The sequence below is a fragment of the Manis javanica genome, chromosome 17 (assembly GCF_040802235.1).
Source record: "Manis javanica isolate MJ-LG chromosome 17, MJ_LKY, whole genome shotgun sequence".
NCBI lineage: Eukaryota > Metazoa > Chordata > Mammalia > Pholidota > Manidae > Manis > Manis javanica.
The window spans coordinates 9,981,427-10,004,346 of NC_133172.1; the positions used below are offsets into that span (position 1 = coordinate 9,981,427).

The window sequence follows — 22,920 nt, forward strand, 5'->3', positions numbered from 1 at the left end:
GCAGGGTGAAACCCAGGCAGGTGATGTCGAGTTGGGATTTTTAAATGAGTAGGAATTAACTGGGTGAAGAGAGGAAGAGTAAAGCATTCCAGGCAGAGGGAACAGCATGTGCAAATGATCCGCAGCAGGAGAGAATGGGGCAAGCACAAAAGAGTGAGGGAGGATGGCTGTTTACTAAACTCATTTCTTCTTGTTTCCTGGAACTCTGCTAGATTAAGTCTCTCATATTACGTGTGGTCATGTGACCCAGAGGAGGGCAGCCATACAGGCTAAAAGGAGGATGGGTCCCTGAATGACTGCATGGAGCAGAATCCCCCAGTGACCTGCACTGGACTACAACATGAGCTATAACTTTTACTGGGGCCAGCCGCTGACATTTTGGAGATGTTTATTACAGCAGTTAGCCAATTCTGACTAAAGTTGCTGATGCTGGACAGCGGCAAGGTGAAGCAAGATGAGGCTAGAGATGCAAGCAGGTAATAAACCATGAGGGCGTTGTCAGGTCACATGGCCAAGTTCTGGTCAATGGGATGTGCATGGAAACCATGTAACTTCTGGGTTGTACCTTCAAATGAAGGCAATGGGCCTTTCTCCATCATTGCCACTTTCTTCAGGCTGAAACAGGACAAGTTGGTGCATCATCTGGATCATGTCATATCCTGAGGAAGGCAAGGCCACACGGTAAAAGAGCCTGGGTCCCCCAATGACCCCATCCAGCACAGCCTTCACATTATTCCTGGACTACGTCCATTGGGATTGTTGCATGAGAGAGAAATCAACTTCTATCTTGGTTAAGCTTCTGTGATTTGGGGCCTCTACCAAACTGATAAGATGGGAGGATCGCTGGGAGAGGACCAGGGTGAGAGGAGGAGCTCGGGGCTTTGAACCAAATCTTGTAAATAATCTTGTCTTGTCAGCATCCCCTCCCCCTCCCGAGTCTTCCTTAACCAGACGGCAGCGCAGTCATCCTTCTGTCCTCTCCCCCCACCGTGTCAGGCCAGTTTCCTTCTGCCTGTGGTCAGTGAGCACAGCATTATGGTAGACTTGGCTGCCCAGGGGGTGTAGAATGCCCGGATGGAGGAGGACCATTATGGTTTTTCTTTGTTTTTGTCTCCTGTCTGGATACAAAATGTGTGACATCTACCTACTAACAGAATACTCAGAACACAGCACAACAAAAATGAATAAAAAAGAAAAACAAAAAAATAAAAAAATAAAGAAACACCCCAGAATAAGATTCCAATTTTCATATCTAATGTCTCTTTCTTTCATGTTTTTGGAAGTGGCCCTCCTCCCCTCCCAAGTTCCTAGGGGGATGTTATTTGTCCTGCTCCTGGCTCACACTTTCACTGTGGCCCAAGGCATTCCTACCTAAATGCCAGTCACAAGCTCCCTCCTCACCATTCAACCTTTGTTTTGCCAAGTGTCATTTAATCTTTGACTTTATGGCCTAATTCTTGGGGTTAGATATGCTCATTGGGAGTAGACTGGGCTGCAAGAGCGACAGAACTAGAAAAAATAGTGGCTTAAGTAACATGGGAGGTTTGCTTTTCTTTTATGTAAAAGAAATCTTGAGGTATTTAAGACTGGGCTAGCTGGATGGCTTCACGGACTCCCCAGGCACCCATTTTCCAGTGATTGTTAGTAAATCAGCCCTGAAAAAAATAATGCCTGACTTGTAGTGTAAATACCACTACTGCAGTTGATTTCCAGCTACTAGTGTGTCATCATTGGATGTGGACTTGGGAATAGATGTACAAGATGAGCTGACAGAAGCTTGGCACTCTGTCCTCCCCCCCATGAGGCCTTTACCTCATGATCCATTATAGCTGCTTGGTTCCAGCCATCACATTTGCATTCCTGCCAGTAGGAAAGGGTGTCCCTTTCTTTTGAGGACATGTTCCTCCAGTCACACATAACACTTCTTACGTGTTATAAACAAAATAGTTTTTTCTCCTTTTGGACATTATGTGCCCAACTAAAAACTGAGGATTCTGTTACTGTGGCAGTAGGAAAGAATGTATTCTGGGGCCCTGAAGGCAATCTCTACCACAGCTCCTGGGCAGATTGGCTATTTTGCTGTGGTGAGATGATTGTTTATTCTCCACCTGGGGCTCAGGCAGGGGCCTCAGGGTGCCAACTCTGTTTTGACTGAGAGTGAGAGGAGTTTGGGTCAAATTATTCCAGTTAAACTCCAAGTTAAGCTTGAGAAAGGCTTGTGACTCAGTCAATGCTCCCACTTCTGAGCCTTTGAGTTTCCCTAGTGGTGAGGTTTTAGTCTCTCATTCATTCATTCATTCATTTGACATTTATTGAGCATCTACTGTGCAGTGATATAGGTCTTGCTGTCATTGAGCTGACAGTCTAGTGGATGAGATAAATGTTAAATAAACACACCAATAAATATTTAATGACACAATGTTTTAAGTGTGATAAAGCAGGACAATGCTCTGAGAGAGTTCAACCTGGGGACTGAGGTCACAATAGGGGTGATCAGGAGGTCTCTTTGAGGATATTTCCAGCTTGTTTTTAGGAAACGAGGAACACCACGATGATTCTCAGCTGTTCCAAAGGGCAGGCGGTGGTGCTGTAGCCCTGGCCAGAGGATAGCTGGATGCTGGCTGGCAGCCAAGGTAGTGAATGCTGTACCACCTCTCAGACCCAGCCAGGCCTGGCTGCAGGGACCCGCCACCTCTCTGTCACCACCCAAGTGGGAAATGACCAACTTCTTGAGAGTGGAGGGAATTGGGGGAGGGAAGGGGAACAGCAGGACATCTCAGGTGGGAAAGGAGCTGGTTAGATCTTAGGGGCTTCTGAGAAAATCTAGACCCTTGGACAGACCAGGGCCAGGACCCCATAGAGCCTGTGATCTACGCATATGTTTGCTGGAGGCTTCGTTCATTGTTACCAATTAGGCATCTGAGTGACCCTGATAAAATAGCCACCAGCCACAGGTGGCACTGTAAATTAAAATTTAAATTAATTAAAATGAGATGAAATGAAAAATTCATTTCCTCAGGTACTATCCACATTTCAAGGGATCAGTAGTCACATGTATTGCAGACATAGAACATCTCCATGAGTGTTCTATTAGACAGCACTGGTCTAAGGCAGACTCACGTGGGATTGTGTGACCCTGGGCAAGTCACCTGCCTTCTCTGGGCCTTCTATCCTATGTACTTGAGCACAGTGACATCTACCTGACATAGGAGGTGGGGGCCCGTGGGAGAAGGGGAGGAGGCTCCAGCCCCAGGGAGAGAACAACAGGCAAGTGGAGTGATTGGAAATGGGGATCTCAAAGCCAGGCAGTCTAGCTTGGAGACCAGCTCCACTATGTTCTTGCTATCTGTGTGACTGTGGGCATGTCAGGCATGTCATCCTCTCTCTGAGCCTCACTTGCTTTGTCTACAAAATGGGGGTGGATTCTCCTTTCTTTACAGTGACATAACACATGAATCCATAAGATGCATAGCGTAGTGGCTGGCCCACAGACAGTCCTCCACAATCAAGATCTGCTCAGGTCTGTTACTATTATTGCTCATCATAATGACATGATAGGTGGCTTTGTGTTGGTCCCGGAAGCACTGAATGTTCCTCAAATGTTGGCTATGTCCACACAGGAGTCTCACCCATACTCATTTCTCTTCTGCCTGCCATCTGTCAAGATTTTCCAACAGCTCAAAATGGAGTGGTCAGTCTTGTTTACAAACGCGCCATGGATTTCTGGGAGTTGTGACCACCTCTCCTGCTTCTCTTCTTCTGCAAGTTTTCTTTTTTCTTTTTGAAAAGGAGTGAAAATAAGCTGCATGTATAGAAGACATATTTTGGGGTGTCTGCCCAGCTTACAAGGCCAAACCTCCCCCACTTTCTGAGCGCCAAGACCCCACAGACAGGGCTGAGCCCTTGGAGCTCTGATTGTACAAAACATCCCTGGCCACACCCCAGCCACAGTGATGGGGCCAAGGGTGACACCTGACCCAGGGAGCCAATCAGATGCCTTCTCCGGGGTTTCAGAAACAGCACAAAGGGATTCTGGCTAAGCTGGGTTGTTCCCCTGAGCAGAGGTGTTGTGGACTTGGGGGCTATGGGATGGTGTCCTTCTCCATGTGGACAGAGAAGCATTCAACACCCATCTGCAGAGTCAGAACGAAAACTATGCATTCCATGTTCCTGGAGAACAGGATTCCGAGGGACGAGGGGTGGGGGTGTGAGAGACGCATGGAGCGACCGCCCTGGTTCCAGCAGTATTCCTGCTCTCCGACCACATACATGCTCCCGTCTTTGGTGGGAGATTGGAAAAATGGCCACAGATTCTTTCCCCCAAGTCTAGTGGAGCAGTCATTTTCCCCACCCCTTGAAACTGAGCTGGCCGTGTGATTCGCTTTGGCCAACAGAAGGTGGCAGAAGGGATGATGTGCCACTTCTCAACCTCGGCGCTAAATGCCCCTTCTGCTCTCGTGGAATCCTGCCTCTATCTTGTGAACAAGCTCAGGTCTGCCTGCCGGAGAATGAGATGATATGGAGGAGAGGCCGGTTGCACCAGCTGCAGCTATTCTAGTCCAGGCTGCCCTAGGTAACCTGCCAACTGACCGCAGGTGCATGAGGTTGCCCAGCAGAGATTAGGACTGTCCACTGGAGCCCAGCCCCCACTGATGACCTGCAGAATTGTAGGCTAAATGGCTGTTGTTTCACACCATTACGTTTTTTGGGGGGTAGTTTATTACATAGCCAGTACTAACTGATACACCTTTGGACTCCTGGAAATCTTGGTCATTATATTAAATTCTTCCTTTTGTTTTTTTATTGAGCCTCTTCAGTGAGTTTCTTTGGCTGACAGCCCAAGAGTTTTGTGAACTATAGACTGCTTGTTTACGTGGCTGCCAGGGTTTGGTGAGCTGGCCGGATGGAGTGTTGGCAGCTGGTGAGGGGAAAGAGAAGCAGTCCTGAGGCCCCTCAACAGGATGGCAACGTCCCATGGACAAATGATCAGAAAACCAGGAGGGGGTCTCATAGCCTCCAGAACTTGGCCTTGTCCCTGGCCCCAGGATTCTCTTCGCATCCTTCCCAGTATCACCTCTTAGGCTGACAGGAAGGTGCCTGCACTTCAGCAGCATCTCCACATTCTCTGCCTGTCAGTCCTACAGTCAAAGAGAAGTAAAGAAACAGTAATAATCATCATAACATGGTCTGTCATGGTAGGTCTTGGCCAAGACAGTGGGGAGGACAGGAAGTGACCCCCCACCCACTCATGGAGGCAGGGATCTCATCCCGTCTGGTGGGGGATTCTCACGCCAGCCTAACTTTTCACCCTTCACCTCTGAGCGTGTGGCTTTGGAATTGAATCTGGATTTGTTTCAGGTCCAGACACTTGTTGGATGTGTGTCTTTGGGCAAGTTGATGCATTTCTCTGAGCTTTGGTTCTACTCGTTTGGAAAATGAAGACCAGCATGGCACCCCGCCCCTGAGAGTTGTTGTAAGCCGAAGGCTCCTGGCACTCACTGAGGGCCTGAGAAACTGGAGCCGCCACAGTGATGAGGGTGATACAGGTGATCCAGGCAGCGGCCTGGCCCTGCCCAGCCCCCAGAAGGTTCCCTGGGATTCACAGACTGGACACCTGGCCCCTGGCCCTCCCCTGAAAGTCCTTTTCAAACAATTTCAACTTACAGATTTCTCTTCCCCAATACATAAGCTATGATGGCTGGTGTTGTTAATAATAGCAGGATAGTTTGGGGGCTAGAACTAGGAGTGAGGCAGGGTTCTGGATTCAAATCCTTCCTCTCTACCTGTGGGGTCTGAGGCCAGTCATTTCTCTCTGAGCCTTAGTTTCCTCTTCGACAAAAATGACGTCTTCATCCCCCCAGCCCCATACCTCTGCCGAGCTCTTGTGGAGGTTAGATTGAATAATGTTTAGCAAGCACATACTAGGTGCTCAGTCAATGGTAAGGTATGATGGTATTATAATAATAGCTAACAATTTTGGGATTAGGGTGTAAGCCAGGTGTAAGATCCCACCCCTCTCCGTAGCTCCCATCTCACTCAGAACAAAAGCTGCCTCCTTAGATGGCCCCTGAGACCTTATATTATCTGCTCCACCCTCCCATTTCCTCTCTGATCTCATGTTCAACTGCTCTTCCCATTCCTCACGTCCCTGCAGCCACACTGGCCTCCTTGCTACTGAACATGCTAGGCAAGTCCCACCTCAGGGCCTTTGCACTGGCTGTTCCCTCTGCCAGGGGTATGCCCTTCCCTCACATATTCCCTGGTGTCCCCCCTCCTTACCTTTGCTCAAATGTCACTTTCTCAGGGAGGCCATTGCTTAGTTAAGGTCTGCTCCATCCCCTCTTCCCAGCCCAGCCCCACTTCCTGGCCTTACTCCTCCCCACAGCATTCAGCATTATCCAACATGCTATCTCTATTTCCCTTGCTCATCACGAGTACTGCTGGTAAACCTGACTGGGAGGCAAGCTTTGAGGGCAGGGGCTTTCTGCTGTTTATTCCCAGGGCCTGGCACAGAGTGGGCATCAGTGGATGTGTGCAGAAGGAATTAATATGGCACTTACCATATCCCTTGCACAACCATAAACACTTGAGAAATATGAGTTTGTTTAATCCTCTCAATGGCACTGTGAGGTGCTATTATCACCCCAGTTTTGCAGGTGGATAAACTGAGGCACAGAGAATGAAAGTGACTGGCCCATGACCTCACTGAGGGTGAGTAGTAGAGCTGGGATTGAAACCAGGCAGGTCAGCTCCAGAACCCTCTCCTTTTTGTCTCTTTGTGCCCCTGGGGCCACTCTGGGCACTGAGGAGTGGGAGGGGTACACCAGGGGTCAATGCCACCTTCTCTGAAGGAGCCCAAAGCTCCTTGGGGTGAGGCTGCTGGTTTGGCTGCTGTCTTGCTGCTGAGGGAGCTCTGTGTCCGGGAGGCTGCGTGGGTGTCAGCTGGTGGGAGGGGGCGAGGGACAGGAGGTACCTTTGGCTCTGGACGATGGTGAAGCCCACGCCTCCGATCAGCATTACGGCCCCTATGTTTCCAGCCAGGAGGAGGCCCTGGGCAGCTCCCTCTGACAGGGTGAGACTGGGGTCCGGCTCGATGGGCTCAGGTACTGTGGGACCCACGTTGTCTCCTGGGGACCAAGAAGGGGAGAGACTGTAGCCACCCTCCCTCCACACCCCCTCTTCCTGCCATTCCACCTCCAGAATATTCCTTGAGTCCTTCCTCTCCTCATCCCGGTCTCCCCACCAGACCCCTGCCTGCTCTCCTGCCCAGTCTCTCCCGCACCCAGCTCCCCAGCACACGAGATCCAGAGGTGTCTTTCTGAAGCTCAAACTTTGCCTTGATCCTCCCCCATTTGGAACGTTGCTGTGGCTCCCATGGACCTGATGGACCTGAGGAGGAAGCTTCCCTCATCTTGACCTTCAAGGCCTTGCCACCTGAACAGCCTCATTTCTCTCCACCCCCCACCTTTATAATCCAGCCCCACTGGGCTCCACTCAATTTTCTAAGCTCACCTCTCTCTCTCTCTCCTACTTCCAGCCTTTGTCTGTACCCTGGAATGCCATTTACACCACTCTTTCCTTCTTAGCCTGGATAATTACTGTATATGCTAATACCAGCTCTGATGCCTCTTCCTCCAGGAAGCCCTCCCTGACCCCCTTTAGTTCCCACAGTCCTCTGGGGTCCCTTTCCCTAGACCTGTCCACTCTGGTCATTACCATTGTGGACATCTCTGTCCCTCACTGGATTGGGAATCCCTTGAGGTCAAAGCCAGGGCTGTCTCCATCACCAGAGTGTCCGTAGCACCACCCAGTGTGGGCCAGTCATGTGGTAGGTGCTCAATAAACACTTCCTAAATAGTTGATGAATGAATAAAGGGTATCTTGGACATATTATCATTCTAATGACCACACCAGGGTCACCAGTGCTACCAGATATAAATGTTTTCTCCCACTGAAGCACCACAAAGCCTGTCCTGAAGCTCCTGTTCCCCAGGCCAGGAAGAGAAGGTGGCTCTCTGGGACCCAGCCAAGCCAGGCTGTCCATCAGGCCTGCCTTTCCATTCTGTCCAAATACCTCCCCACCCCCTTCTCTACTGGCCGGCGCCTCTGCATCCTCCGAGCTCCCTCCAAGCCATTTATCCTCCATGAATAAAAACATGAAAAATAATATTCATGATAATAGCTACTATTTCAAGCAACTGCTGTCTAACAGATGTCCTGCTGGCTCCATTCGTGTATGATTTCTGTTCCTTATAACAATCCTGCAGAGGGATGCGTGATCACCTCTACACATGAGAGGACACAGAGGCTTGGAGAACGGAATTCACTTGTCATGAGTCACCTGGCCGGGAGGGAACAGGGACAGGAACTGAACCTGGGTTTGAACAGCTCCCAAACCACTTTTCTGATTCCAACAAATGGCTGTTACTGTTATTGCTGCGTGGGCCTCCAAACATGCTACTGCCTATGGTAATCATCACAAATTACTACTACTGTGGATAATGCTAATCATAGCAATGACTCTAGCTCATGTTGATTGAGTACTCACTAGCATTCAGTGAGGCTAGGCATTATTATTTTAAGCTGTTCACCTGCTCATTTCACTGAATGCTCACAAGTACACTTTGCAGTGGGCACTATTATTTTTCCCTTTCCCAGTTGCACAGATGAGGAAACTGAGGCACAGAGAAGTCAAAGCAGTGGTCCAAAGTCACACAGCCAGGAAGTGGTGGAGCCTGGACTCAAATTCCAAAGTTTGTGCTCAGAACCACTCATTAGAACCTGCATTTTTCCCCCCAGGTGTGTGCTGAGACTCAGAGAGGCCAAGGGGCTTCCCCAGATCGCACAGCCAGCAAAAGGCTGGAGTCAGCACCCTGGCAGCTGGCTCCAGATCCTGAGCTGACCTTTGTTAGAGTTCATGTCTTTGAGCCACACTCTCTCCTCTGTAACCTGGGCTACTAAGTGCCTGGCAGTGCATGGAAGGCAGATGGATGGAAGAAGGGGCGACGCCTTGGCTATGAAGGGCCTCGGAGGGGCCTGCTTATAGAAGGGAACTCAATGGAACCAGGAAAACTGGGTGTTGGCCAGCAAGGGAGCAAGGGTCCGGGGCAAGGTCGGGGGTGGGAGACTCACGGGGCAGGGAGACGGTCACAGGCATGGAGGAATACTGTTCCTGGCTGCCCTTGGCTGTGCACACGTAGGTGCCCAGCTGCTCCCAGGACAGCCTCCGGATGATCAGCCTCTCCCCTGTCCTGTAGGGCTTCCCGTTGAGGGTCCAGTGCATCACAGGATCGGGGATGATCCAAATCAGACACTCCATGATCACCGAGTAGTTGAGTTCACTCTGGATGACTCCCTGGAGAGTCTCCGGGAATGTCAGCATAATCACTGGGTTGAGAGTGGCTGTGTGGACAGGGAGCAAGGCCATGTGGGCAGAGATCACCCAAAGAGGCTGGGCACTTCTTCTGTCTGCCCCTGAGGCTTTCATTCATTCGTTTACCAACAAACGTGTGTGGAGTGCCTGGTCTGTGCCAGTGCTGGTGGGAGCAGCCAGGCTGCCAGTGCCCCCACCCCAGTCCCTCACCACGTCCACCTCTCATGACCACGTCAGCTGCCCGAGAGCTTTCTTTGGCTGGCAGAGCCCGCTCTGCCCACAGACGCAGCAGGCCAGAGTGCTGGGTCATGGGCACAGCTGGGGGTAGCCCTCCACAAGGACTGATGCGGGCTGGTATATAAATACCCCAGCTCCCCCATCCTTAGCTGGATCAGGGTGAGACCGAGGAGCTGGAGGAGAGGCTGGATTCTGGATTATCTGAAGGCAGAACCCACAAGATTTGCTGATGGACTGGATGTGGGTGGGAGAGAAAGAGAGAAGTTAAGGGGGCCTGAGCCACTGACTGCAGAAACGGGACACACCTAATTCTCACCAGAGCTCTCTGTTTTGCTTTGTTTGTTTTATTTAGCTTCTCAGGTGAAAACTCGGATGTCCAAGAACTCTTTGGGGCCAGGCTTCCAGGTCAGAGAGAAGCACAGCTGGGATTGGAACCTGGGAAGTGTGGTGTGGTGAGAACACAGGAACCTCCCACCAAGGTGATTTCCAGTGTCAGTTCAATATAAGGGAAAAGCCCTTTGGCCCAATGAGAGCTCACAGAGGGCTCCTTGGAGGAGGCAGTGCTGAGCTAAGCCTCGCAGGAGGAGAAAGAGCCCACACTGGGGGTAGAAACAAGTATCATGGGAGCAGCCACCTAGGCTGGACTCTTGCTCTGAGCCAAGCACCATTCTAAACACAAATTAACTCACAGCTTCTTCCGCTGTGAGCAAGACCCGTGCTTGGGCGAAACCATTTTGTAGTTTGCAACTGGCATTTAAAACCTGAAATGAAAGACAGTGGGAAATATCAGAATGCATTCCTCACAGCAACACTCGGTACTTATGGCACTTACCTTTCAGTTGTCTGTAGTGTGTGTACGTAGGTAGGAAGTGGGCTGTGCTGTGAATTGAATTTCTTACTGTGGGTCACCATTGAAAAAGCTCAACCACCACAGGATTATTCATTTAATCCTCACAACAACCCCATGAGGGAGATCTTATTATTGCTATCCCTATTTTGATGGGAAAACAAAGGCTCCATGAGACCAAGTCCTTTGAGATACTCATGGCTAACACTCGCCTGCTCTGTGCCAGGCACTGTTCTAAGCTTTTGACATGGAGTAAGTCAATTGCTCCTCACAACAGCCCTAGGAGGTAGGCTCTACTGTGAGCCCATTTTCCAGATGAGGACACTGAAGCACACCGACAGGAAGTCACTTTTCAAGGACCCATGGCTGGTAAGCGGTGGAACAGGGATTTGAGTGCAGGTCGTTCTGGTTTTCGGGACGGCACAAGCTCCGGGCTGGAAAGGGGGGTACAGGCAAAGGTGTGGGGGTAGGCCTTTAGAAGAAGAATTGGACTTCAAGTCACAGAAATGCCAAGTCTCAGCAGCCCTTACATTTTCCGGTGGAGGGAAACATCCCTCAGTGCAGAAGCAGGGTTTTGAACCGCCTCTCCCTGCCTTTCACGGTACCACAGGGTGTTACGGGGCTAGACGCCATGTGGAAGGGAGAGAAGCGCCAGGCTCAGAGGCGTGTAGGATTTCAGCTTGGCCTTTTGTTTGTACAAACCCACAGGCTATCGATGCCACCTCTCTGAGCCTCAGTTTCCCCACCTGTGTAATGGGGTTGGTGCTCAGAGCATCTGCTTTCTCAGGTTGCTGTGAAATCCCCATTTTCACAACTGGTATGTAACTAATGCTCAGTAAATAGGAGCCCTTCATTCTCGCTTCTCAGGGTCCACTCTGGCTGTCTGTGGGAGCACAGCCCCACGCCTTGCCTGGCAAGCTCCTGCTCGGCCTACAGGTCCCAGCTCAGATATCCCTTCCTCTGGGCCCCCTCAAGGGTCAAATATCTTCCCTGGTTCCCACATCTCCCTGCCTATGACCCTGCATCACCCAGGGCAGAGAAGGCACTAAGAAAGCATTTGATGCCTCTGTAACAATCAGCGCCGGTACATGCCTGGTTCTGGTCTCACAGCCTGGAACAACCTCCCACGTTATCTTTCTTGGCCTACTTCTCTTCTTTTCAGAGAACGTTTTAAGTGTAACTTCTGCAGAGAAACTTCCTCAGACCCTACCCTTGGGATTATTTTGTGTGTGTCTCTCTCTTCTGACAGATTGGGAATTCCACGGTGGGGGGAGCCAGCTCTGGGTCGTCCTGAATTCCCCCTCCTCCAGAAAGTCCTCCAGACGCTCCACAGTGGACCAAGTGCCCTCTGGGTTCCCACAGGCTCCTGGACTCCCCTCTCCCAGCCCTGCCCACTCTGAGTCACCCCTGTCTGGGGACAGGTCTGTGTCCCCCACTGGGCAGTGAACCCATGGGGGGAGGGCCGGCCCAGGCTGCCTGTCACTGTTGTGTCCCCAGCACTGCCCAGCAGAGGGCCGGGAACAGGGTGGGTGCTGAAGGTTTGGAAGGGTGGAATTAATGAATAGCCATGTGGTCATGCCCACCTCAAGCCGCCCCCCAGAGCCCCAGCCCTTCTACCCCATCACTGCTCCTAGGGGGCAAGCACCTTTCCTTCACACGCCCTCCTTCACCCAGTGTGGACTTGGGAGCCCGCAGGACACAGAGACAGGTTAGGGAGTGGGCTGACCGGCGGGTGGCTCGCCTGACCGGTCTAGAAGCCAATTGCATTATGGCTGGAAAAGCACTAGCTAAGTGTGGATGAATACTTGGCCAAACTGGGCATAGGGGAGTGGGTGAGACCCCCCAGGGCAGCCTCGAATAGCAACCTGGAGCAGAAACTGCCGGATATCTCCATCTATCTCTTCTCTGCTTCTTCCTGTGTCACAGAACCGCACATTTTAGCTAGGTATACGGTTGCCCAGGATAAAGACTACATTTTCAGCTTCTATGGAAGCTGAGGATGACCATGTCACTCGCTCCCAGCCAGTGGGACAGGGCAACTTCTTTGGGGCCTTAACAGGAAGGCATCTTCAGTCCGCGTCCCTCTCCTGTCACATTGGTTGGAAGGCAGCGGTGATGGGGGGTCAGCCTGGATCCCACAGGCAGGACAAACCTAGTGGGGACAGAACAACTAGCGGGAGCTTAGGTCCTGACACCATGAAGCCGCCGTATCACCCCAAACTGCTTGCGCCAGACTGTTAGTGCGAGAGAGATACACTTCCATCTTGTTGAAGACGCTGTTATTTTGGGTCTTTAATTATTAGAGTGTCAGAATCTGAATCCTAACTAATATGATCTCTGCTTTGGGCTGAATTGTGCTTCTCCCCCACCCGTGCCAAAGGCTCCGAAGCGATGGCATTCCAGTTCAGAGCCCAGCCTCAAGCAGGCTAGCCTGCTGGAGTGTGGGAGGCTACAGGGCCCAGTGACCCCATGGCCTCAGCTGTCAGCCAGGCCCCTGCCAGACATGAAGAGGCCGTCCTGGTCCAGGGCCCAGGCGCTCCCCAGCTGACCAGACACATGAGTGGGCCCAGTCGACATCAGCTGAGACTGGAAGAAGTGTCGGCAGAATCGTGAGCTAAAGAAATGGTTGCTTTTTAAATTTGGGGGTGGTTTGTTAGGGAGCAATTGATTACTGGCACAGGATGTGTCCGTGTCCTGATAGGTTCTGCCAGTGTCGGCGGGCCTGCTGACTGAGAACTCAGTCCCTCCCACCGTGGGGCCCCGCTCACCCTTGACATGTATCCGCTCCGTCGCATTCCCGCCTTTCCTGCTGGTTCCCGGCACTGCGGTGTGGCTGCCCGAGTCTTGAGCTATCATGCTTGTGATGTCCAGGCTGCCTTGGGTGCCCAGCATCTCCTGGCCAGTGTGGCCAGGCCCTGGGAGGCCCTCAGGGGAGAAGATCATGGTTTCTGGCTGGGCCTTGTGCCCTGGGAACCAAGAAGTGGAGAGAACGCCATCGAGGTTTCCAGGGACAGGCAGGTGGGCACGGGCTTCTTCAGTCTTGGGGTCCAGAGATGCAGAGGAGGGCAGCTCTGGGGAGGCAGAGGAGGTACAGGATGCGAGCAGGGTGCCTTGGAGGAGGTGAGAAGGGAGAGGAGAGAGCAGAGGGAGTGAATGGGACCAAGCGGAGATGCTGCCCCGGCCAGCAACCATTCCTGAGCTGGCGAGCATGAGGGCAGCACACTGAGAGCTGATGAAGACAAGGGCGATAATGGTAAAAACGACGTACAAATAAAAGGAAACGTTCACTGAGCACCTCCTACAAACCAGACCCTGTTCTAAGCGTTGAACATGTATTATCTCATTTATTCCTGACACGGACCCCACAAAGCACAACTGACACGGGATGTCTGCAGATCTGCTCTGCAGTCTTCTCTGCTCTGCTTCCCAAAAGGCTGACTTCTCTAAGCTGCATCACCGCGGTCCCCTCACCTTTTGCTTCTGGCTGGCTTCTGCCAATAGGAGTGACCTGGAGGTAGCTGGTCCCACAGCTCCCTCCCCTCCCCCACCGCGTGGGGTGGCCGTGCCCCTCTAGGAAAGCAACTGTTGGATGGCCCTCTGCAGATGCCACTTTCTTTTGGTTTTATACCAGTTTGCTCTCCTTATAACCTCACGCCCAGAGGTGGTAACAGCTTCCTGCTGTTGCTGGCCTCTCGGTGCTGCACAGTCCCATGCTGGTTTACCTACACCCTGCGAACACCTTTGCAAGTAGTCTTTTCACTAAACCCTTCACGTTACTCCTTTTGAGGAGACCATCTGCTTCTTGCCTTAACCCTGACTGATACAATTTTTATACCCCTATTAGCGATGAGGACACAGAGGATCAGAGAACTTAAGTCATTTGTCCAGGATGTCCTAGGTGGTAAACAGCCAAAGTGTGGTTCACACCCAGGTAGTCAAAATTCTCAACCATTATTCCCCGGGATCCTCTTCCTCTCACTTCCTTTAATTAAGTTCTCCATATTGCTTAGAGCGTGAAGCTAAACCCTGCTGCCTGGCTCCAGACCCTATACACTTAACCACCATGCTCTTCTGCCTCTCACTGGATTGGTGACTGTTTAGTAAGAACACAAGTTTTAGCCATAAAAGACTGAAAAGTTTGACAAAAAAATTAAAAAGAAACTTCTACAAGGTCTTTTTTTTTTTTTAAAGAGAAACCACCACCCACCAAGTCAAAAGAACAATGGCATACCAGGAAAAGTTATTTGCAGCTGATATCACAGACAAAGAGCTAATTTCACTAATACATAAAGAGCTCTTAGATAGGAATAAGAAAAATATCAGCATCTTAACAGAAATATATACCAAGTACATAAGTAGGCAGTTCATAGAGAAGAAAATTCAAATATCTCTTGACATAGGAAAAGTATTCAGCTCTACTCATAGTAAGAAAAATGCAAATTAAAACAAACTGAGATAACATTTTTCACCTATCAGACTGGCAAAGATCCAAAGGTTTGATGACTCATGTTGATGAGGCTGAGGGTGGCAGGAAACTTACACATGGCTGAGGGCAATCTGGCAAAGCTTCTGAAGATTAAAAATTCCTATATCCCTTGACTCTATAATTAAACGTTGGGGAACGTGTTCTACAGATTTACTTTCTCAGTACAAAATGACCAATGTATAAGGTTATTTGCCACACCTTGTTTGTAAAGGCAAAACATTGGAAATACCCAACTGCCCATCTGGAAGGAGCTGCTTAAACACATTATGGTCCATTTGCACAATGGAACAGCACAGCTAAACAAAAGGATGAGGAAGAACTCAGGAATCCCAGGAACTGAAAGGGACTGATCACCAAGTATGGTGTTAAGATACAGTTGCAAGCAGAATCACAGAACCCAAGAATGGACTAACAGTTACCAAAGGGAAAGGGACTGGGGAGGATGGGAGGGAAGGGAGGAATAAGGGTGGGGGTGGGGGAGAAAGGGGGCCTTACGATTAGCATGTATAATGTGTGTGGGGGCACGGGGAGGGCTGTGCAACACAGAGAAGACAAGTAGTGATTCTATAGCATCTTACTACGCTGATGGACAGTGACTGTATGGGGTTTGTAGGGGGGACTTGGTGAAGAGGGGAGCCTAGTAAACATAATGTTCTTCATGTAATTGTAGATTAATGATACCAAAAAAAAAAAAGATGCAGTTGCAAGCTGACCAATTTATATGGTATTCTGCTTCTGGTGTAGAAACTGGAGGAAAGTGTAATATATGTGCATTTGCTTGTAAGCAGCTTATAAAGAAACTCCGGAAGGACACGCAGGACCTGTGGTTATCTGTATCAGGGAAGGGAAGGGACATGGGGAACTTGGTGGGAGGGTGGGATAGATTTCACTCAAGGCGTTTTATATATCTTTGAGATTTGAACCATGGCAATGTATAATCCATTCAAAAATTAAGTAAAATTTGACTAAAGGAAATAAGAGAGTATAAACGAAGCTTCTTAACTGTCTTTCACACACACGTGCAGGCGGCCACACACAAATGCATGCATACCAGAATGCAGACTCCAGGACCAGACTGCCAGTGTGCAAGTCCCAAAACTTACTAGCTCAGGGGACTTGGGGACAATTACTTAATCTCTCCGAGCCTCAGTTTCCTTATCTATAAAATGGGGATAACATCGCCAATGCTTTCAGCAACCCAGGAGACATTGGCAACGTCTAGAAATCTTTTTGGTTGCCACAACCTGGGTGGGTACGGGGGTGCTACTGGCATCTGGTGGGAAGAGGCCAAAGACACTGCACACTTCAGAGCTCACAGGGGAGCCCCACACAAGGAATCATGAAGTTAGACAATAATCCAGTTTCATTCTCTTACATGTAGCTGTCTAGTTTCGCTAACACCAGTTGTTGAAGAGGCTGTCATTTCCTCATTGTATATTCATGGCTCCTTTATCATGTATTAGTTGACCATAGATGAGTGGGTTTATATCTGGGCTCTCTATTCTGTTCCATTGGTCTATGGGTCTGTTCTTGTGCCAGTACCAAATTGTCTTGATTATTGTGGCTTTGTAGGAGAGCTTGAAGTCGGGGAGTGTAATCCCCCCAGCTTTCATCTTCCTTTTCAGGATTGCTTTGGCTATTTGGGATCTTTTGTGGTTGCACATGAATTTAGAACTATTTGTGCTAGTTCACTGAAAAATTCTGTTGGTATTTTGATAGGGACAGCACTGAATCTGTAAATTGCTTTGGACAGGATGGCCATTTTGACAATATTAATTCTTCCTACCCATGAGCATGGGATAGATTTCCATTTTTTGTTGTCTTCTTTAATTTCTCTCATGAGTGTCTTGTCATTTTCAGAGCATAGGTCTTTCACAGTGCTAGTTTGTTTTATAGGCAGGGAAACTGTGGCACAGCAAGCTTGAGTCTCTGACCCAAGGCCATAATTGGAGAGATGAGAGTTGTCCACCAAAGGGCCTTTTCAGAGGCTCACCACCCACTTCTTGTCTCCATTGATTCTATCTTGGAGTCAGCAGCTGGAGTGACTTTTCTGCTCCCCTGCTCATAAACCTTCCATGGCTCCCCAGTACTCTCAGGGCGTAGTGCAGACTCCTTTGCCTGTGTCCGTGCTACATCTCCATGCTCCTCACCCCGCTTTTCCCTCTTTCTCTGCATCAGTCAGACTGAACTCCATGCACTCATTCTGGTGTCCAGGCCTTTGCCCATGCTGGTCTCTCTACCTAGAATGCCATTCTCCCTAGCTCTTTATCTAGCTGGAAGGCATGTGTCAGCTCTGGCATCCCCTCCTCTGAAGTCCTCCTTGACCCTCAGGTATGCTTGGTAATGGGTAGGACAATATTTGGGTCCTAAATCGACTTGAGGGGGTGCTGGAAGCTCTTGATACAAAATTACAGGATTATGGTGTTCTACGAAGTACCTGCTAGGGGTGTTGCTTTTCTATCTTAGTGGAAAAAAAACTGCATTCTTCCGTTTTTATGAAACAGCACAGGGATGCCATTTGCATAACTGATGGCATATCTTCCACTGGTCTTACTGGATTTTGACAGCTTTGAAAGGTCCTCCCCTGGTCACCACCTGCCCACCTACCTCTGCTCTGAGTCTCCCCTCCCCCTCCTCATTCCCTCCACACCCATTCTGGGCCACCACTGTTTAGGGGATGGGTCTGTCTTTCCTCTGGACTGTGGGCCCCACGTGGACAGGGTTGGAGCTGTCTTGGTCACTGCTGTGTCCCCAGTACCGCCCAGCACAGGCTGGGCACAGAGCAGGCACTTGGGAATGTTTGTGGGCTAGGTGACCAAAGGGGAAGATCCCAGGTCATGCAGTGCATGTGCTGGGGTCCGGTTCTGACTTGGAAACACCTTCAGGGACCTGGTAATTCAGGGAATGTCCCCAAGGCACTTTAAGAAGAAGACTTCCCATCTTAGCAACCCCTACTCCAGGTGACATAGATTGCTGGTCTCATGTGTAGGCTAGACCTTGGTTCATAACCCTGACTCTGCCATTTGTTATTTCTGGGCTCTGAGCCTCAGTCTCTTCACTCATCAAGGAGGGCGGTGGATAGTAACCATTTTACAGGAGTGCCTGAGACTCAGTGATATTGTGAATTTTCAGGGCTGAGGACAGTCTAACTTAGGTGTTTTATATAAGTTTTTAAGGTATTATATATAATTTTTTTAAAGCATGTCCGATGAAGGGTGGAATTTTAGAGCTGGGACTATAGCGATGATTCCAGAATTCTTACCTTAGGGGTGTATGGTTATTTAATTCCCTCTTGAGAAAAAGTCTCTATTAAATTTTTCAGGGACACTACCTGAATAACAAGAGGTATACACACACACATATATAAACACACAAATACATATATATAATGTATGTGTATACACACACAATGTATATTATATAAACAGGATTTATATATAATTTACATATGACATATAATATAATAAATGCTTATAGATATAATGTTAATATGTTAGCTTGACTTCTTCCTTGTCACAAGGGCAGAGGTCCCAGAGGCTGAGAACAAAACAACAGATGCCTAGAACCACCCGCCCCACCCTCCGTGGCCAGTTGAGATCTAGCTAATGGGTCACCTGTCACCAGATCCACCAGCCCCAGCTTCTCTACCCCTGTCGGGCCCTGGAAAGGTGGCCAAGGGCCCCTGGAGAGGAGGCGGCACAAAGAGGCTTCCTGGGGGAGAGTGGAGAGTGAGGTGTGAGTCCTCCTGGGGAGAGGGCTGGTGCTCCCCTCCGCCCCAGGCCATGTGGAGACCGTTCCAGGGGAAAATCTAGGGAGCTGGAGATGTGTGGGGACTTCCTGGGAGCTTGGCCCTGTCAGTCTCCCGGTGGGGAAGGAATGGAGGAGGCCCGTGGGGGAGGAGGAAGTAGAGGGCTGGGGGGATTGGCCTACACCTCCAGTGTTCAGTGGGGCCACAGAGGTATCCGTACATTTCCCATGAACCAGTGGCAGATGCCTCCGAGGGCAGCTAGCTGGGCTATCCTGGCAAAGGCCGTCATGGAAGAGGCTCGCTGATGGGTGACTTTGGCAGAAAAAGGCCAGGGGGTCCTAGCAGCTGGCAGCAAGACACACTCTCCAGTGATGAGGGTCCCCAAAGTAGCCCCCACCCAGGAAGATCTAGCAACCATGTCTCAGTCACACGGAAGGCCTTGTCCCTACCTCACCACTACAGCAGCCAAGTAAAAACTTTCCTGCCCCTTCCTCGCCTTCTTTCCCTCTGCCAATTGCCCTGGGAGTGGGATGGGGTGGGGGTTGGGCACAGACCACAGCCCTGGGTGGGGAGAAAGGATGCAAAGAGAGCAACAGGGATGAGGCCTACTGTGTCCCACCATGGCCTCGCTGTGGTCTGACACACGCCTGAACTGGGGATGAGGTGAAGCTTTAAACTGGCTGGAGTTTGGAGTTTTGACATTATAAAGAGCTGGACCTTTTAAGACCTGGAAAAGGAGGCAATTCATTTACTACCTGAGAGACCTATGAGTGTGGTCTCTAGAAAGTATGGTCTTGGTAGCCACACCGTCTGGGTTCAGATCTTTGCTCTGCCACTTCCAAGCTGTGTGGCCTGGGGAGGGCACGCAACTGCTCTGTGCCTCAGTTTCCCCCTCTATGAAATGGGGATCATATAGCTTCACAAGGTTAAGGATTAAATGTTACCACCTGAAAGCACTTAGAACAGGCTGGTGGTATATAGTAGTACTCAGTCACAATGACCTCTTTATATTATGATTGTTATTTATTTTTGCTATTATTATTTAAAAATTATTATTAGATGTGAATAGCTGGGTGAGACAATGGGCTCTGGTGGAAACGGGCTGGCTTGGGGTCTTGAATTCTTATTCCGCTTTGACAGCCTTGAGATCTTGGGCGGGTCACCCCGCCCCCTGAGCTTCAGTTTCCTCCTGCGTTAAAGGGATCGGCAAGCGCTTCCTCTTGGGGGGTTTCAAGAGCTCTGATGCATAGGGTGCCTGGGCTGCAGGAGCTTGAAACTCATCAGAGTCGGTGCTCTGAGTGGTAGCGTCTCTGACTCTCCCCAGGGATGTCGTTTTCTCGTCCCCAAACCGTGGGTGAAGCCATAGTGTCCCACACACCTGTTAGAAGCAGCCGCTTCCAGGCAGAGCGGTGGCCGGAGCCGGCGTCCAAAGGATTCCTCATGCCGCCTTCGGTCCAGGGGCCGCGCAGGGGAGGTCGCCGGTCAGGAGCCGGGTCTCCTGGATCGGCAGGACCCAGCCTTGACCCCGCCCCCGCCCTGGCCCCGCCCCTCCTCCTGCTACCCCTCCCCGCCACCCCGCCACCCCGCCAGTCCAGTGCCCCAGACCCGGGCTCCAGCTCTTGGCTGGGAAACCGCTCGGGCCTCCACGCTCCCCTGCGCTGGATTAGTGGTCGCGGTGGGTGGGAAGCAGCTTGCTGCAGGCGTCCTGGAGAAGGGGCCTCCCTTAACACCCCCGCGTCCCCACACCAGTCCCTCCAGACCGGAGAATGATGAAGAAGTGGGGTTGAGCACAATTGTCCGCCCCTGTTACCCCACATCAGTGGCACAAATGCTGAAAGGTCATCAGAAAAGAGGTGGCCGGGCCTCGTGCTTGTCTCCCAAGTTTGCTCCAGACTATCAGCTCTGAGCCTCGGTTTTTCTCCTCTGCAAAATGGGGATGTTAAGAATACTGCCTGCCCTGGAGTCAGAGGGTCCCATGGACATCAGGTGCCCAGCAGAGAACCTGGCAAATAGTAGGTGCTCAAAAATGGTGGTAGCTATTAAGATAATGCTAATTATTATTATTGGCATTTAGGATGCCCTGGAGGCATGTTCAGAAGCCCTTTCTCAGACCCTTGCTCACACTATCCTGAATTTTGGATTGTGGAAGGATAAGCCACAGAAGCTCTTTTTCTCATCCTTTTGATCTTCCAGGTCCATTCTTTCCTCCTCAAATTAATAAATGTATCGCTTAAACTCATAACCGGTGTTTATGGAACACCTACCATACGCCAAGCACAACACCAGCCCTTTCACAAGTGCTCTCTAATTGAATCTTCACAGCAGCCTTGAGGGGTTGGTATGCTTGTCCACGTTCTCCAATGGTGCACAGAGGCCGAGTCATTCCCCTACAGCACACAGCTTTTCACAGTGGCTTTTGTCACTTGTTGGAGGGAGCCACCTCAGGACCTTAGCACCAGCCGCTCCCTCCTCTCAGAGCCTCACGCCTATCATCTCATGCTGACTGCATCTCGTTATTCCAGTCTCAGATCAAATATCATCTGCTCGGAAAAACCTTCCCTATCCCCTGCAGCACCTTAGGCCCCCAGCTTCTTGCTAGCAAGACACAGCGTTTTCATTTGCTGTACAATATTCCCAACTGTCTGAAATAGTTATTCCTCATTCTCCGTATAATCTGTCTCCCCTCCTCCACACCCGCCTCCCTCACTAGTATCAGACACAGGATGGCAGGGATTTTTGTCTGGTTCGTGGCAGTGTCCCCAGTGTCTAGAACAATTGCTGGCATATCATGGATGCTCAACAAATTTTTTTAGTTAATGAATAAAAGAATGAGTAGGTGAGTGACCGTTGGCACAGGAGTGTTGGAAGTTGAACTAGGATGTGACTCAGCCGTTCATGTTTTTCCCGGTCTGAGAGGACCCGCCCGGTTCCACCCTGGGGCAAAGTTTCACCCATGAGCCTCTAAAAATAGTCATGATCAGGTGGACTTGGTTACGTCTTTATTAGCATTAGCTGTACTGACTCTTATGCTTTTTCTGAAGGCCTCCGCGGGGGTGATCAGCCAGGCCCACTGATAGTTGCAGCACGATGAATAACCATCTGTGGATGAGGGCTCTGTGGTTTCTGCTGGTCAAACATTCACCCTATTCCACCCAGGAACCGCACCTGGACTTTCCTTTGAGAAACCAAACTCCTCCTGGTTCCAGGTTGGTGGTGCGGGGGAGTGGGGAGCAGACCTGGCCAACCAGAACACTTCATCCTGCAACCACGGTGATTGGGTGAGGGGTAGGCATGTGACCCAAGCCTGGCCAGTCAGAGCACTTGGACCCTGTTCCTCCGTGATTGCTTGAGAGCGAGGCCCGTGAGACCCAAAGCAGGCCAAGGAGCCGCCAGCTCATCTCAGGGTTTTGCAAACCTGTCTTTCTGATACCCTATCATAATCCCTTCCATATGCACACCCCACCTACACTTCTATTTATTTACTATTTTTTTTAATGACTCATCTAAGCTCAGCTCAGCTTTTAAACTATAACATCTATTAAGTTATGTACTAATATACTAATTACATTAATGCAGATGAAAACAAAGACACATTGATGAAAATAAAACGTCTGTCTATGCCATCTGTACTGCATGTTTTGGTGTGTCGCTGAGAGAACGCGAGCTCCAATCCGATGGTGAATTTTACATCATGGGGTTTTTTTTTTTGTAACCACAATGCAAACTTTAAACAACTATTTTAAACAGGAGAGAGAAGAGGCCCAGAGCACAGCTTGCCTCTGCAGTCCCACCAAGGTAGGATGGAGCTGAAAGAAGCCCTTGTTTATACTCCAAGAAATAGCTAATTCCCGCAGTCCTAACAAGGCATCATGGATTCCATAGACAACTTGGAGAAGGGATTGACCGTCTGAGTAGGAAAATAGAATGCTTATGGCAGACATCGCATCTAAAACTCGCTTCTCTGTCATTTGGGTCCAATAACTTAACCAGCTGAGCAAGTTGAACATCGTTAGTGATGTCACAGAGACGTTATACAGCCCCTGACCTGATGGGATGAGAAAGGCAGTTCACCTCTACGGTGCTTTTCCTCCAAACTCAGAACCCCAATCGAAGTGCAAGAAAAACTCAGACAAACCCAAGTGGAGAAAAAAGACAAACTACCTGACCAGCCATGAAAAACAAAAGCAAAATACAAGATCAGACTGTCCCCGAGAAGACTCCAGAGACAT

At 50.1% G+C, this 22,920-nt stretch overlaps 1 protein-coding gene across 2 annotated transcripts; it reads right to left on the reverse strand.

The window, feature by feature from the left end:
- Positions 1 to 4,696: 4,696 nt before the first annotated feature.
- Positions 4,697 to 20,218, reverse strand: IGSF23 (immunoglobulin superfamily member 23). 2 transcript variants are annotated; one of them, XM_037005472.2, is made up of 6 exons: positions 20,070 to 20,218; positions 13,226 to 13,567; positions 10,300 to 10,371; positions 9,133 to 9,402; positions 6,974 to 7,127; positions 4,697 to 5,138 (listed from the first exon to the last, which is right to left on the reverse strand). In XM_037005472.2, exons 1-6 carry the CDS (start codon positions 20,131 to 20,133, stop codon positions 5,105 to 5,107), a joined length of 936 nt encoding a protein of 311 aa, XP_036861367.2. In that variant the 5' UTR covers positions 20,134 to 20,218; the 3' UTR covers positions 4,697 to 5,104. The 2 variants fall into 2 exon arrangements, with proteins under 2 accessions (XP_036861367.2, XP_036861368.2); XM_037005473.2 differs by lacking the exon at positions 10,300 to 10,371.
- Positions 20,219 to 22,920: the final 2,702 nt, after the last annotated feature.